The sequence below is a fragment of the Dipodomys ordii genome, unplaced genomic scaffold (genome assembly GCF_000151885.1).
Source record: "Dipodomys ordii isolate 6190 unplaced genomic scaffold, Dord_2.0 Scaffold231, whole genome shotgun sequence".
NCBI classification, from domain to species: Eukaryota; Metazoa; Chordata; class Mammalia; order Rodentia; family Heteromyidae; genus Dipodomys; species Dipodomys ordii.
Window position 1 is genome coordinate 820372 of NW_012267447.1, and position 13181 is coordinate 833552.

Genomic DNA, 13181 nt, shown 5'->3' on the forward strand with positions numbered 1-13181 from the left:
GTTTAATTGGAGAGGACAGTCCCATGGACTTAATTGTCCTGCCTGGATTTGAACTGTGGTCCTCAGAGCTCAGCTTCCTTAGTAGATAGGATTACAGACTCGAACCACCAGGACCTGGCTTTAAATCTAAAATTTTTGAAATTTTTAAAATTCCCAAGTAAGTCCCCATCATGCCACTCACCTCAGGTGTAAAGTCGAGTTCCTCACTGTTCTCCCTCCCTCCCTCCCTCCCTCCTTCCCTCCCTCCTTCCCTCCCTCCCCTTCAGTCTCCTAACAGCCAGCAGAGGGCGTTCTGTAAAACCGCAAATCTGACAGTAAAATAAATGCGTCGATGGAAAGTTCAGGAGAGTATTGAAAAAAGGACCCATCTGTATAAATGAATGTCATTTATAACTGTCACAACAATGAGTGTCATTATTATGGCCTAGATTGAATCCTGTTAATATCTCTGGTTTCCGTTGAAATGTAATACTGTATAGTCTTTTCAAGATCTCCTAATCAAAGACTGCCTTAAGATGCCCAGCTCCCGACCTCTCTATGCTATCCCGCTAGAATAACTTCCCTTTATTTTCCTTTATCTCTAAGTGAATTACTGATGCTGTCATTTCTCCTGCCTCCCTCCCTCTGTCCGGCCAGCTCGGGGGACCCCGCACCTCCTCCCTAAGGCAAGAGCGCTTTCGCGCGCGATTAGGTGGTGCTGTCCAGACCAGTATCGACACATTAAAAAAAAAAACTATATACAAACAAGAAAAATGGATGCCTCTGGCTCTCCCACGCCCAGCTCGCACTAGGCCCGAAGAAAGGTTTGACGCACTACATAAATGAAAAGATGAATCACCGAGTAAACCGATGTTCTAGGGCGTAGGGCGTCTTTGTACGCATGCGCCAGCGGGAAAGGCGTGAGAAGCTCTTTGCTACCTGCCGGGGTGGATTGCGTTGGTGGAGGTGGGAGGGGCTTCCTCAGCCTCGCCTTGCTATTGGCCAGGACGGTCCGCATTGGTCTGACGCAACGCCTCTGCGGTCTGCCAGAGCAGGCCCCTAGCCTGCAGACCCCTCCATCCTCCGCCCTTCCCCCCCCCCCCGCAGCTACCATCTTGCAGGCCATTGCGTAGGCCAGGACGCTTCGTGCTGGTTTGTGGAGGGAGGGAGGGGGGGGCGGGAGAACTGGCTGCTAGGAATGGCGCACTGGGGCAGACAAAAGACTCTAAGCGACACTGAATTTGCTTAAATTTTATTAGGGTTCACAAGGAAAGAGGCGGGACTTCTGGGGGGAGGGGGGAGGAATACCGCAATGGCAAAGCGGCCTTGCATAGACACCGAGGCGGGCTAGTGGGCATGGCGAGAAAGGGGTTCAAGGGAGAAAGAGACTTGGGAGAACAGGGTGGCAGCAAAGCCACGGTACGGCTGCGGTCAAGGCCACAACTGTCCTCCTGGCTTCGGCATCAGGGTGTCCACGTCACACAGCACAGGGAGAGGGGTTGGGGCTAACACTGACAAGGAGAAAGGGGCTAGAGGGGCCCTGACCAAGGCATCACAATAAATACATTTAGCAGCACACAGAAGCCTGCAGGGAAGGAGGGTCAAAAAAGGAGGAATTCTCCTTTCCCTCCCTCCATCCCAAAATAAGAACTCTGCAATTATTAAACCATAAAAATAAACTTTAAACCCGTGTACGAAGTCGGTCACCCCCCCAGAAGTGCAATGTGGGGCCGCGTGGCCCTAGCTGAGGGGGAGGGCAAATAGGGCAGGAGACAGGAGGTACAGACTGGTCCTCCAAAGGGTAAGGTGTTTAGTCGTTTTTCCCCCACTTCTCCGGGTCGTCCCAATCGTTGGGGACCTGGAGCACCTCCTCAATATCAGAATCTTCTGAATCCACTTCCCTTCCTTCCTCCTCATAGCTGTCTGGTTCACTACCTGTGAAAGAAACAGAGGCAAGAAGAGGGAAATGGAGGATTGTTATTTGGGCAGGTAGATATTACTAGAAAAAGGGAACAAAATACATTGGCAATGTTTTTGAGGTCTGAGACCCACTGCCAAGTGTCTCTGCTTGTGTGTGTGTGCTTGTACTCAAGTCCATGAGTGAGGAGGAAGTAGGAGCAAGGCAGGAAGGCAGCGTGAGAGCCTTGCCACTGTCAAAACAGATAAGTCTCTGAAAGTAACCTTTTCTGTCTCTCCCTGTCCTATCCCCATTCCACAATCTGTGTGTCTTCCTGACCTCAGATTTCAGCTGAATAAACCTATTCATCCATAGGCAACTCCTTCACTTCTTCCCCTTCGTGTGATCCAAACAGCCCCTAGTTTGTCTTCTTCAGCCCAATTCCCCACTTCCCTTACACCCCAGGTCTAGGCAGCCAGCTCTGCTTCCCATTCTTGGAGAGATGCCAGTGGACCGACAATTCCTTCAGTTTCTCTACTATGCCTGAACGATGTCAAATTTGACCTCCGGGAATGGTTGATATTCTTATCTTCTACCTACCCCAGGAGCTCACCTCTGCCTCTTGTCTGCCTACAACCCAGCTCAAATACCTTTCATCAATCTTCCAGGACAGAACAATCCCAGGAGCCACCTAAAATACTGTTTGTTCCCTCACTCCCTGCTCCATATGTAACCTTATTTCTCCAAATGAATTATTTGGTGAACACTGAACAACTGTCTTCTGTATTCAAGAAATTTGGGAAATGCAGAGTTCTGCAAAGTGGATGCCTCCCCCCAGGACTGTCACAACTTTAAAGAGAGTAATATTGCAAGGTAGCATTCCCTAACATGTATGACCATCAAACTTGTCTTTGAAAAGCAGCTTTCAGAACTGAAGGGGAAAGGTAATTTTGGAAACCATGACAAGCATACCATGTTATTTTATTCTTGTAAGGTCCTCATTCACATTATTCATTCCATATAGAATGCTCCTCAGGGGGAAATAAAGTTTCTGATTCAAATATCAACTTTCTCTGGCTCTCTTTTCAAACTTCCCCACTCCTTGAGGTAGATTTACTTGCTCTATCCTCTGGGTTCTCAGAGCATACTGCACACCTTCCAAAGAACCCTGGGGAGTTCCCAAGAAGGTGTGTGTGTGTGTGTGTGTGTGTCCGTCCGCAAGAGACACTTGCCCTTTTTCAGTTTTCCACTCACCATTTGCCATATGTCTATTTATTTCTTTTGTTTTATCAGTTATGACCTATCCACCTAGAACCTGGAACTGATTGTTTTGTTTGGTGTTGGTACATTTGCACCTTAAATGTTTTCTGACCTTCCTTATTTAAGAAGTTGCAGAGAATGTTTTTTTTCTTTCCCGTGTAAGAATAGATTGTGTCCATGCCTGTGAAACGCTGTACCAGGCTTTATCTGGGAAAAGAGAAAGGAGGGAAGAGAGGAGAGAGTCTAGCTTACCTTCTACACTGCCCTCTTCCTCCTCTGATTCATCAGAGATGATCTCTATTTCATCCTCATAAATGCCTTGGTTGATGCTGTTTTCCAGATCCTTGTCAAAGACTTCAAAGTGATTCTTGTAGTATTCAATGTCTCTATCATCATCATCACTGCCTTCATTGTCACCTTCATTGCCGTCATCGTCTTCATCACTGCGCTCATCTCCATTGTCACTATCACTGCTGTCTTGGTTGGTGCTAGTGCTGCTTTGGTGGCCACTTTCCAGGTTCTTCTTGTCACCGTAAATATTCTCATAGGTGAGGTTCCCATTATCATACGTGTTGTTTTCTTCCTGGTTCTCGCTGTTGTCATCAGGACTCTCATCAGCACTCTCATTGTTGTCAGTGGTCTCGTTGGGGTTCTCATGGTGGTGTAGGTTCTCACTGTCATACAGGCTCTCGTTGATGTCAGTTATCTCATTGTCAGTGGTCTCGAAGTAGTCAGTGGTCTCCATGAAGTCAGAGATCTTGATGTTGTGGATGGGTTCGTTGTCGGTCTCGTCGATGTCTGAAATCTCACTGAGAATGTGTTCCATTCCGTAATACTCATGGTCATCTTCCATGATCACCATTTCATATTGCTCCTTATTGCTCCTGTTGGAAAAGTTTGGGGCTGAGTATGGGATTAGTAAGAAAGGATATACCCAGGGAAGACACTAAAAGGTGCTAAGTTAATTGATGGAGGCAGGAGACAAGGATGAGTCTAGGGTGGGGAACTGTCTCATTTGGGCACCTGACTTTGTAACCTCTGGACATTTGTGGACATTGTTCTTTCTTTGTAAAACATCGCACTATATTATCTCAGAGGTCTCTTGTATATCTATACACTAGCCCAGTCTTTTGGCTCTCTCTCCAACTCTCAGCCATCAATTCCCCCATCACCTCTCCTTGTCTTCTCGCTTCTTTCTGTTTGTCCTACAGCCACGTTCTCTCATGTAGTAACGTAGAGGGTTAACCCACAGGTCATTCTTGATAATCTGTCAAAGGAAAAGGGAGAACAGAGCCATGAGTATAAGCCCAAGACTCTCCCTACTCTCAACCCACCAGTAACCCAGAGATAATGTAGCAAATCCGTGTCTGGCAATGCCAGAAGGGGCCTTGCCTCAGCAATCCTGTCAGCCTCTGGGAGGCTGTGGTTTGAAAACCAGTTGAAGAAGCTGTCACTGGTATCCTGGTTCCGGCGATTGTGGGCCTGGGGTTCCTGGCCACGGTGCCAGCGGATTGGGGTTGAGTGAGACACCAGTCGGCCTATGGGGAGATAAGGCCATGCAGAAGGGAGTGGAAAAGAATAGATGAGGGGAAAGGTAGATGCCCTCCCCGCAGTACTGCCACTTACCAGAGCGGTTGCGTTGGAATTCCTTGACAATAACCATGTTTGTAAAGTAGGGGTTTGTCTGGAAATACAGCTTCATTTTGTAGCCCATCGAGATATGTCTGAGATCCTGTACCTGCTCAGGATGGGGGTAATGGTGGTATGTGTCCCCTCCTTGACCTTCCCCCCCCCTCACCTCTAAGGACCAGATTCCTTGGCTTTCTTCTTTCGCCTGACCTGGAGATTGGTCAAGTAGCGGAAAATGTCTTCATCACGTTGGTTGATCAAGATTGAAATTCTGGGGTGGTTGAGGAACTAATGAGTGGAGCAGTTTAGGTCAAGGATTTACTATTCACTGAGAGGGAGGGAGGGAAGGCTAGGGAGGGCAGAGCAAGAGAGGCTGGACTAGGAGAATTCTTTCTGTGTTCATGTGATGCATATAGACCAAGTGGGTCATGGGTTATGACATATATTTTCATTCCTAGCATATCATCTATGTGGTGAGAGCCTATGTTTTTATAAGCCTCAGTGTTAGAAGACTTTGACACTGTTCATCTATGTTCTGTGTTTAGGTGCTGAGTCCATGTCTATATGAACTGTCTTGAGATGCTGTAAACTTGTATTCACAAAACAATCTGTGTTTAAGGGCTGAAGGTTTGTGTGCAACTGTGTTTGCTTACTGGCCCTGTGGTCATGTGATGTTGTGTGGCTGGCTCTTAGAGTCTACGTGCTGAGAATCTGTGGCCATGTATAGTGCTGTGTGTCTGGATCTGGAAGTCATGTGTTTCTATCTTGTTACATATGTGTGTGTGTATATATATACATACATAGAATATGTGCCCCAGTGATAAGCCAACAGTAAATAATATTCTTCCTCTCTTCTTTCCTTTAACCCCTTGATCTCCATATCCAGGTGTTCTGTCTTCTCACCCTTCAGGGGCTCTACACCCTCTCTTGTCCCTCCCCTCTAATGCAGGCCACTCGAGTCAGAATTGTGATTTTCAGGCATCTATGTAAAAACCTAGGTTTTTATGTATGGTTTAAGCACCTTTTTCTGGGCAGTTTCTCTGCTATTGTGCCTTTCTCCTCTACTGTCTGAGTCAGTTCTCATTTGAATGCCAGCCCCTCCTTTCTACTTTTACTGTCCCCAGGCCAGGGTCTAGTTTTTCTGCTGTTTCCCCTCTTTTCCCCTCCTCCTTTTACCATGTGAGATGCATTTTTATTTTTATCTGTTGTTGTTGTTAGGTTCCCCTCCCCGCTTCCCATCAGCTTTTTTTTTTCTTAAATGCTGGGCCCAGTTTTTTTATGCTGTGTGCTCGCATTTCCCCTTGCTCATCTCCAGTCCAGCTTCTCTGCTGTTTTGCCCTCCTCCTTCCATCCCTCTTCCACCCAATCTGGTGAGTCTTCTGATAGGGGACTCACCCCCCCCATTGTGTCCCTCCCTCTCCCCATTCCCTTTCTGTCATGGGTTTTTGGCACATGAGTATCAATGAGAAGGATACTGCTTTGACCCAGAAGCCCGGGATATGCTGGATGATGACGTCTCTGCGCTCCAGAAAAGGTCTTCGCATCTGGATGAACTTACGCTTGAGACGCAGGAAGGCCTTTCCAGCCTTGATGTTCACAGCCTCCAGGTCCATTTGAATGCTCTCCAGAGCCTCCAGGATGCTTTCTATCCTCTGGGCATTCCTCTCTTTGCTTTCCTTCTTCCCCTTCCTCTGCTTCCTCCTCCTCCGCCTCCTCCGCCTCCTCCCACTTTCTTTCTCATCCTCATCCTCATCCTCGACTAAAATGACAGCCTCTTCCTTCCTCTTTGGACCGACTAACACCTGGGGCTCCCATCCCCCTGAGCTACAGGTTTCTAGGGCCTTCTCTACAGCAAGACCACTGGGCTCCGCAACCTGAAAGTCAATTTCCAGGCTACCCCCACTGGCTTCGGAAGCAGGGAGTGTTTCCAGGCTTCCTGCGGGTGGGGGTAGTTCCCCGTACCCTGAATCGATGGTAGGATCCCAGCCGGGTCCCCCAGAACCCAGGGTGAAGTACGCACGGATCCCCCCCTCCTCGAGAATGACATAGGGTGGAGGTGGGGGCAGCGTGAGGCCCAGTCCCACCCCCCTCATGTCAGCCAGCACCTGTGCAGCCTCGGTTTCCTCTCGGAGCCTCGGGCGCTGCTGGGGTGGCGGCAGGGGCAGACGCAAGAGCGGCGGAGGTGGCGGAGGTGGTGGATCGCGCTGAGGGGTCTCAGAGCTGCTTAGGCGGCGGGTCTTGGCCGGAGGCCCCTCATCGGGACGATCCATGATGACCGCGCTCAAAGCTCAGAGGGGTCGCTCTGGCTCTTTTGCTCTCGGGCCCGGGGCCTCCGCTACCAGTTCCACCTGAAAAGAAGCCGCCGCACCTCACGCGACCAGCTCCGCTCACCGCCTCGCTCTGACGCTCCCTCCCACAGCGCCTACCCTACTCCCTCCGCGCCAGCCTCTGAAGCCTCGCCCACTCCTTGATGCAAGGGGCCTATTCGGCCTCGCGATTGGCTGCGGGCCTTCACGGCGGCGCTCACGCTCCTCCGACCCCTGCCCGCTCACACGCAATCTGCTTGCCAACACTACACATCATCACTTTCCGATTGGCTCCCCCTTGAACCGCCAATCATTGGGCTATTCCCCACCCCAGCGATGACATGAAAACTTCAGCGCGATTGGCTGCTAGGAGAGCTGGGGGAGAAGCCCCTCTCTCTCACTTCTGTAACATTTTATCCAATGGGAAAAGTACCAGTGGTTCTGAAGACCAAAAAACAAGGCGAAAAACAAACGCAGACACTAAGCAGGATGTGCTAAAAAAAAAAAAATCGAAGAGCCTCGCTATCGTTCTCCCCACCCCCAGCTTCTCTCTGCAACTACGCACTTCTTAAATCTATCTACCTTTGCTCCCCATTCCCTCCTAGTGTTCCTGGGGTGAATGAACTCTGCAGCCCCTCAAGGCAATAGTTGCCTTAGAGAGCCCTGAAATTTAGGTGCCCAAAGGGCTTTGGTTTGGGGATCAATTTTTCACATGATTTTCCCCTAGTCACATTAAAAAGTAACTTCCACTGCGTCATAAAAATGATTATGATTCAGCTCATCTACTAGATTTTTCTGGAACTTTCTCTTCATCTACTCCCCTCTTTTTCAGTGTATGCTTTTATTAATCACATTTTAAGATTTTATTATTTTTAATGACCAGACATGAATGGTCTTTGGTGAAGCATGATGGTGGAGTTTTGGCTTTGGTTCTAGAATTTACATCATGGGGTACACTAGAACCCTAACTAAATCTCTACCCCTCTACTTCCTCTAAATCAGGCATTCTCCCAAAGGGATAACTGCCTATTGCATTCTTGCTCTGGTAGAGCCTTAGAGGGAACCTAGGGATCCATCCCCAGGAGAATGAATAAGAAAATGTGATACATGTTTTAGATGGACCACCAGAATGAATTAGATCTATGTACAGCAACATGGCTGGAACTCTCAAAAACAGAATGTTGAGTGAAAAAAGAAACAAACAAGATTTATAGTACAATAACTTTATGTAAATTAAAACACAACAATACCATATTTTCCACAGATACACATATGTAAATAAACACATGAATGGTGGACTGGAAAGACATACATTAAATACACAAGACTGGGTGCCCGTATGGGGTGGGGAAGGATGGGATCAGGAATGGGTGATGAAGGGACAAAATCAAACAAGAAGATAAAAGGGCCTTGCAAAGACCAACGATGATATAGTGTGCCAAGAACTGAGGAAGATGGTCAGCTCAGTTCTGTGCACCTGAGAGAATAAGTAAGTAAATAAATAAATAGTAAATTAACGGAGTGCCTAGGGAATAGGCTGGCTGGATAGATTCCCAGACTACCCTCCCCCCCACACCCATTACATCCCTTACTCTGAATTTAGTCAAAGCTGATCAAAATACCAACTCTGTACAGTGGATTCTTAGAAAAGGGCTCCCAGCCCAGACTAAGCAGTGTTATTCCAGAAACAATTACTTTGTAGAGGACATTTCCTAATCTCATTTATTCCCCATTCATGTTTGCTCCTCGATTCTCAGTTCCTATCCTCTATAGGGGTCCAATTTTCAGGAACACCTTCAGTTTTGGGAAGGTGATTGAACCTACACACTTTAGGAGGTGGCAGGGATCTCAAGCTCCCTGTCCTCTTCACTCTGTAATCAGAGCCTGGGCCATGGAAGGAGCAATCTTAAGAGATGGAGTCGACTGTCTTTCTTCATACATGTATAGAATTTCCAGCTTCCATGTGAGCATTCTACTTCCTGCTATAGGCACATGATCTAGTTTGTCGCGTCTCAGGTATGTGTGTGTCTGTGTGCATGCACACACATGCACCTGTGCATGTATGTGCCATGTATTTCCACACGCTGGCATTTGCTCACATGTGTGCACCAGGCAAGTTTCCCTCTGGAGTACGTCATCACACAAAAAAATCACACGGACGCACACTGCCTTACTCAGTCATACTTTCCCATATGTAGTCACATAGTCAGGACACACACACACACACACACACACACACACACACACACACACACTCAGAAAGAGAAAACATCCAATATAGTGTTGTTCATTTCAGTTTTTCCATTTACAAAATCCAATGGTGAATCCAGGCAGTTAGAAAAAAATGGAGGAAAGCCCTCCTAAGTGTACCCTATTTACTCCCCACCCTCTTGGTCTTCCCATCCCACCCCCTCAGAAAGGCACCCCATCACTATCACTGAGAGAATAATTTCCCTCCCTCTCAGCCTCTCAGCCATTCTGGCTAGCCTTTCCGAGGTCACTCCATAGTTAGGTTCATTAATGTCTCTCCTGCCTAGAGTGCCCTCCTCGTTCCTTTTGGGTCAAAGCTTCCTCAGTTCCAGGCTGACTTAGGGGAGGGAGGGACCTTAGGACAAGGGTTTCTATGAGGAGTGGTAAAGGGTGGATAAATACAGATAGATCCCCTGCCAGTGCAGGACATGAAAGGGGGACAGAACCCCGGCAAGCTTAGGCAAAGGAATGCCAGCTTGGCGCACCAGTCCACAGAACTGGTCTTGAAATTAGCCCAGAGTGGACTCTTCCCCTGGGAGGGAGGCATGGGACCCCTCACTTGGGGGAATGGCTGCAGGCTGCTCCACTTTGGATATAGGTAAGGAAAAGGGAAGAAAAGGGAGAAGGACTGTTTGGATCAAGAACATTTGGGGCTGAGGATCCAGAAGGCCAAGGGGAACCAAGGAGAAGCTTGAGGGCCCTGAGGCTTAATGGGTACAAAAAACGAGGTCAGATAGGAATGGAGTCAAGTCTACAGTGTCTCGGAGTTTGTTTGTACCACTATCAGTTACCAAGGCCCCCAAGGAATTTTCATCTTCAGAAAAGAACCCAGGAGACAATCCTGAGGTTCAATAAAGCTTTGATCCCAGGCTCTGGGGTCCAGTTATTCTGAGGGAGCTCTTCTCCCTCTTTATACTTTCAGGGCACGGGCCGCCCCAGCGCATGGCTCCCATATCAGCCCTAGTGGGGTTGTCTGTCCTCAGGGAGAAGAGGTGGAGTGCCGGAGATCCAGGAAGCAGAACAAGAGAATGCAGACAAGCTTGGTCTCTTTAGCTTGAATTCAGTTTCCATTCTCCTCTTTACCTAGCCTGGGTCTATTCTGGGGGGCCCTTCTCCTTACCCTCTTGGCTTCTCATACAGATCCTCAAGAAACACTTGGGAGGTCTGGACATGGTGAGAGGGAGAGGAAAGTGGGCTTGGGACCAGGGTTAGCCAAAAACAACAGTGCACACAACATAGCAATTAAACATCCTTGCTCCCCCAGAACCCGACACCCCTTGGGTCCCTCTTTTCAGCAGCCTTGGATCAATTTTTCCCTAAACATCCAGGCCTTGCTAAGGGACTTGGAAGGGAAAGGTGCATGGGAGCAATGGGGGCAATAAGAGATCTGGAAATCTATTTTACAGGACAAAATTTACCCTTCTGGACAATGTCAGAAGGAGAAACATTAAAGCAAGAAAGCCTGTCTCCTTGTCTCCTCCTCAGCTACTAGTAGAAAAACCTGTACTTTCAGTTTTTTTCTTTTTCTGAATTGGAGAGAGAGAGAGAGGGAGAGAGGGAGAGAGAGAGAGAGAGATAGAGAGAGAGAGAGAGATGAGATTTATAGAAGGAGGCTGCAGAGACAGGCCCCACAAAACTAGAAATGCCTCTTTCCCATTTCTCCACTCAGGCCCACAAAACTAGAAATGCCTCTTTCCCATTTCTCCATTCAGTCCTCCACCCCAGGGAGATGCTGGCAAAGGTGCCTCACTTAAAAGTGGTTTGAGGGGCTGGGGCTGGAGCTCAGAAAAGAAGACTTCTATATGAGGCCCTACGCACCCCCTTGCTGTTTGGCCCTATCACATGGTGACCATGACTTGTTTCCCTGCCTGTCTGCCTACTCTCCTGCTTCACATGACACAGTAGGGTTCTCTGGGAGCTGGGGCACCTCCTGTGCCCCAGCAGGGGGCGTGAGTCCTCAGGCACTTCTTGAGGTCCTTGTTGAGCAGGAAGCAGACAATCGGATTGACAGCAGCCTGGGCGAAGCTCATCCAAACAGCGGTGGCCAGGTAGCGGTGGGGCACAGCACAGGCTTTCACGAACACTCGCCAGTAGCAGGCCACGATGTAGGGTGACCAGAGGAGCAGAAAGAGCAGTGTGATTGCGTAGAACATGCGCCCTAGCTGTTTTTCACCTTTGACTTCGTCCATCCCCAGCAGCCTTCGACTGGCCGCATGCCCATTCTGCCGGATACCCAGAAGGGTTGGTGGCATGGGCCCACGGCCAAAGCCGGCGATCCAATTGGCAGCAGCTTGGCCAGTGGCCCCAGGACCGTGGAATGTCCAGTTCTGGCTGATGGCTGGCACCATCTGCACTGGCTTCATCTTGCGGTGACGATACTCGAAGAGGAGCAACTTGCCATAGACAGCATGCGTGGCCGCCATGAGCACAGCCAACATAAGCATGAAACCCAGTGTGTCATTGGCCTTGAAGTAGCGATGCTCAAAGATGCATTGGTCTTCCTCCCGGATAAACTTGTAGGTGCCCACATCGAAGACAGGTGGGAAAGCCATGGCCACAGACAAGGTCCAGGCCATGCAGATGACAGCTGCGCATGTCCAGAGTGTCATGCGCTTGGCGTAGAAGCGGTGGTGGGCGATGGCCATGTAGCGAGTGACGCTGATGCAGAATAGCATGAAGGCTGCATGGAAGCAAAAGAGCACGGCCATAAAGGCCACAATCTTACAGCTGAGTGCACTGAAGGTCCATGAGGAGCCGTGCCGCACAGAAGCCAGTACAAAGGGGAAGCAGACGGCAGAGCGTATGCCATCAGCTAGGCACAGGTCCAGCAGAAAGTAGTAAGGAGCTTTGTGCAGGGCACGCTCCTTGAGCACCAGCAGAGACAAGATGGCATTGCCTGCCAGGCTCACACACATAATCAGTCCCAGCAGCACCAGCTTCACATAAGCTGATGCTGATGGCGGGGACAGTGCACCGCTCACCTCCTCGGGCTCTCCAGTGGTGTTGGCCATAATGAGGGGCAAGGGCTACTCCCAATCCTATGAGATCTGCCAGGCTGGTACTCGATGGACCCTGGGTGACTCCATCAGTTGTCTTGCTAAGCTGCACCTGGAAATGGGGACAATAAGGGAGACACAGACACAGAGAGACAAGAGAGATGAGAATAGAAGAAACAGACCAAGAAAGAATAGCACATGTAGATACAGAGAGAATGGGGAAAGAATGAAATAGAAAAATGGTGACAAAGGTATGCATGGATAAAAAATGACACAGAAATGGGGGGGGGTAAGAAAATGGTGAGAGAAACAAGTAACAGATGATGAGAAGCAAATGGAAAAGAAAGGGACGGAAATAAAAAGGAAGACAAGGTTAGTTTGTCTACAAGTTCTTCCCACTGACTTCTTGGCCTAGGCCCAACTTGCTCCTACTCTCTCCTTACTGACTTCCAAAGCTTCATGTCTCTGAATGTATGCTCTTAGTTACCAGTTTCTTTCATTGGTAGGTCTGTGAGGTGGGGATCTTCTCCCCCTTTGCAAGCACTATGGTTGTGTGTAAATTTGGATTAAACCACCACCCATAGTTACAAAGGCTGTTTTACATCACAGCTCAGTACTTACATGTGCACACACACAAACAGCTCAACCAAAATATCACAGAACAGTACTGATTTTTGCTCAGTGCCATGATCTCATGCATGTGTTTTCAGCTATGTGAGAGACAGAGATCAGGAGGTCACAGTTCAAAATCAGCCTGGGCAAAAAGTTAGCCCCTTTATCAGTCAATGAGTGGGATATGGTGGTATGCACTGTCATCCCAGCTATGAAGAAGGTCTACTAGAAAGATCATGGTCTGAGGCAAGT

General features: G+C 48.7%; 2 protein-coding genes across 2 annotated transcripts; both read right to left on the bottom strand.

Annotated features, from left to right (window-relative positions):
- Nucleotides 1-1225: 1225 nt before the first annotated feature.
- On the bottom strand, nt 1226-7168 carry Tspyl2 (TSPY-like 2). Its single transcript, XM_013035932.1, has 7 exons — nt 6241-7168; nt 4976-5053; nt 4763-4874; nt 4529-4674; nt 4309-4403; nt 3389-4020; nt 1226-1914 (listed from the first exon to the last, which is right to left on the bottom strand). Exons 1-7 carry the CDS (start codon nt 7033-7035, stop codon nt 1790-1792), a joined length of 1983 nt encoding a protein of 660 aa, XP_012891386.1. The 5' UTR covers nt 7036-7168; the 3' UTR covers nt 1226-1789.
- Nucleotides 7169-11210: 4042 nt separating this feature from the next.
- Nucleotides 11211-12332, bottom strand: Gpr173 (G protein-coupled receptor 173). The gene has a single exon (XM_013035923.1). It carries the CDS (start codon nt 12330-12332, stop codon nt 11211-11213), a length of 1122 nt encoding a protein of 373 aa, XP_012891377.1.
- Nucleotides 12333-13181: the final 849 nt, after the last annotated feature.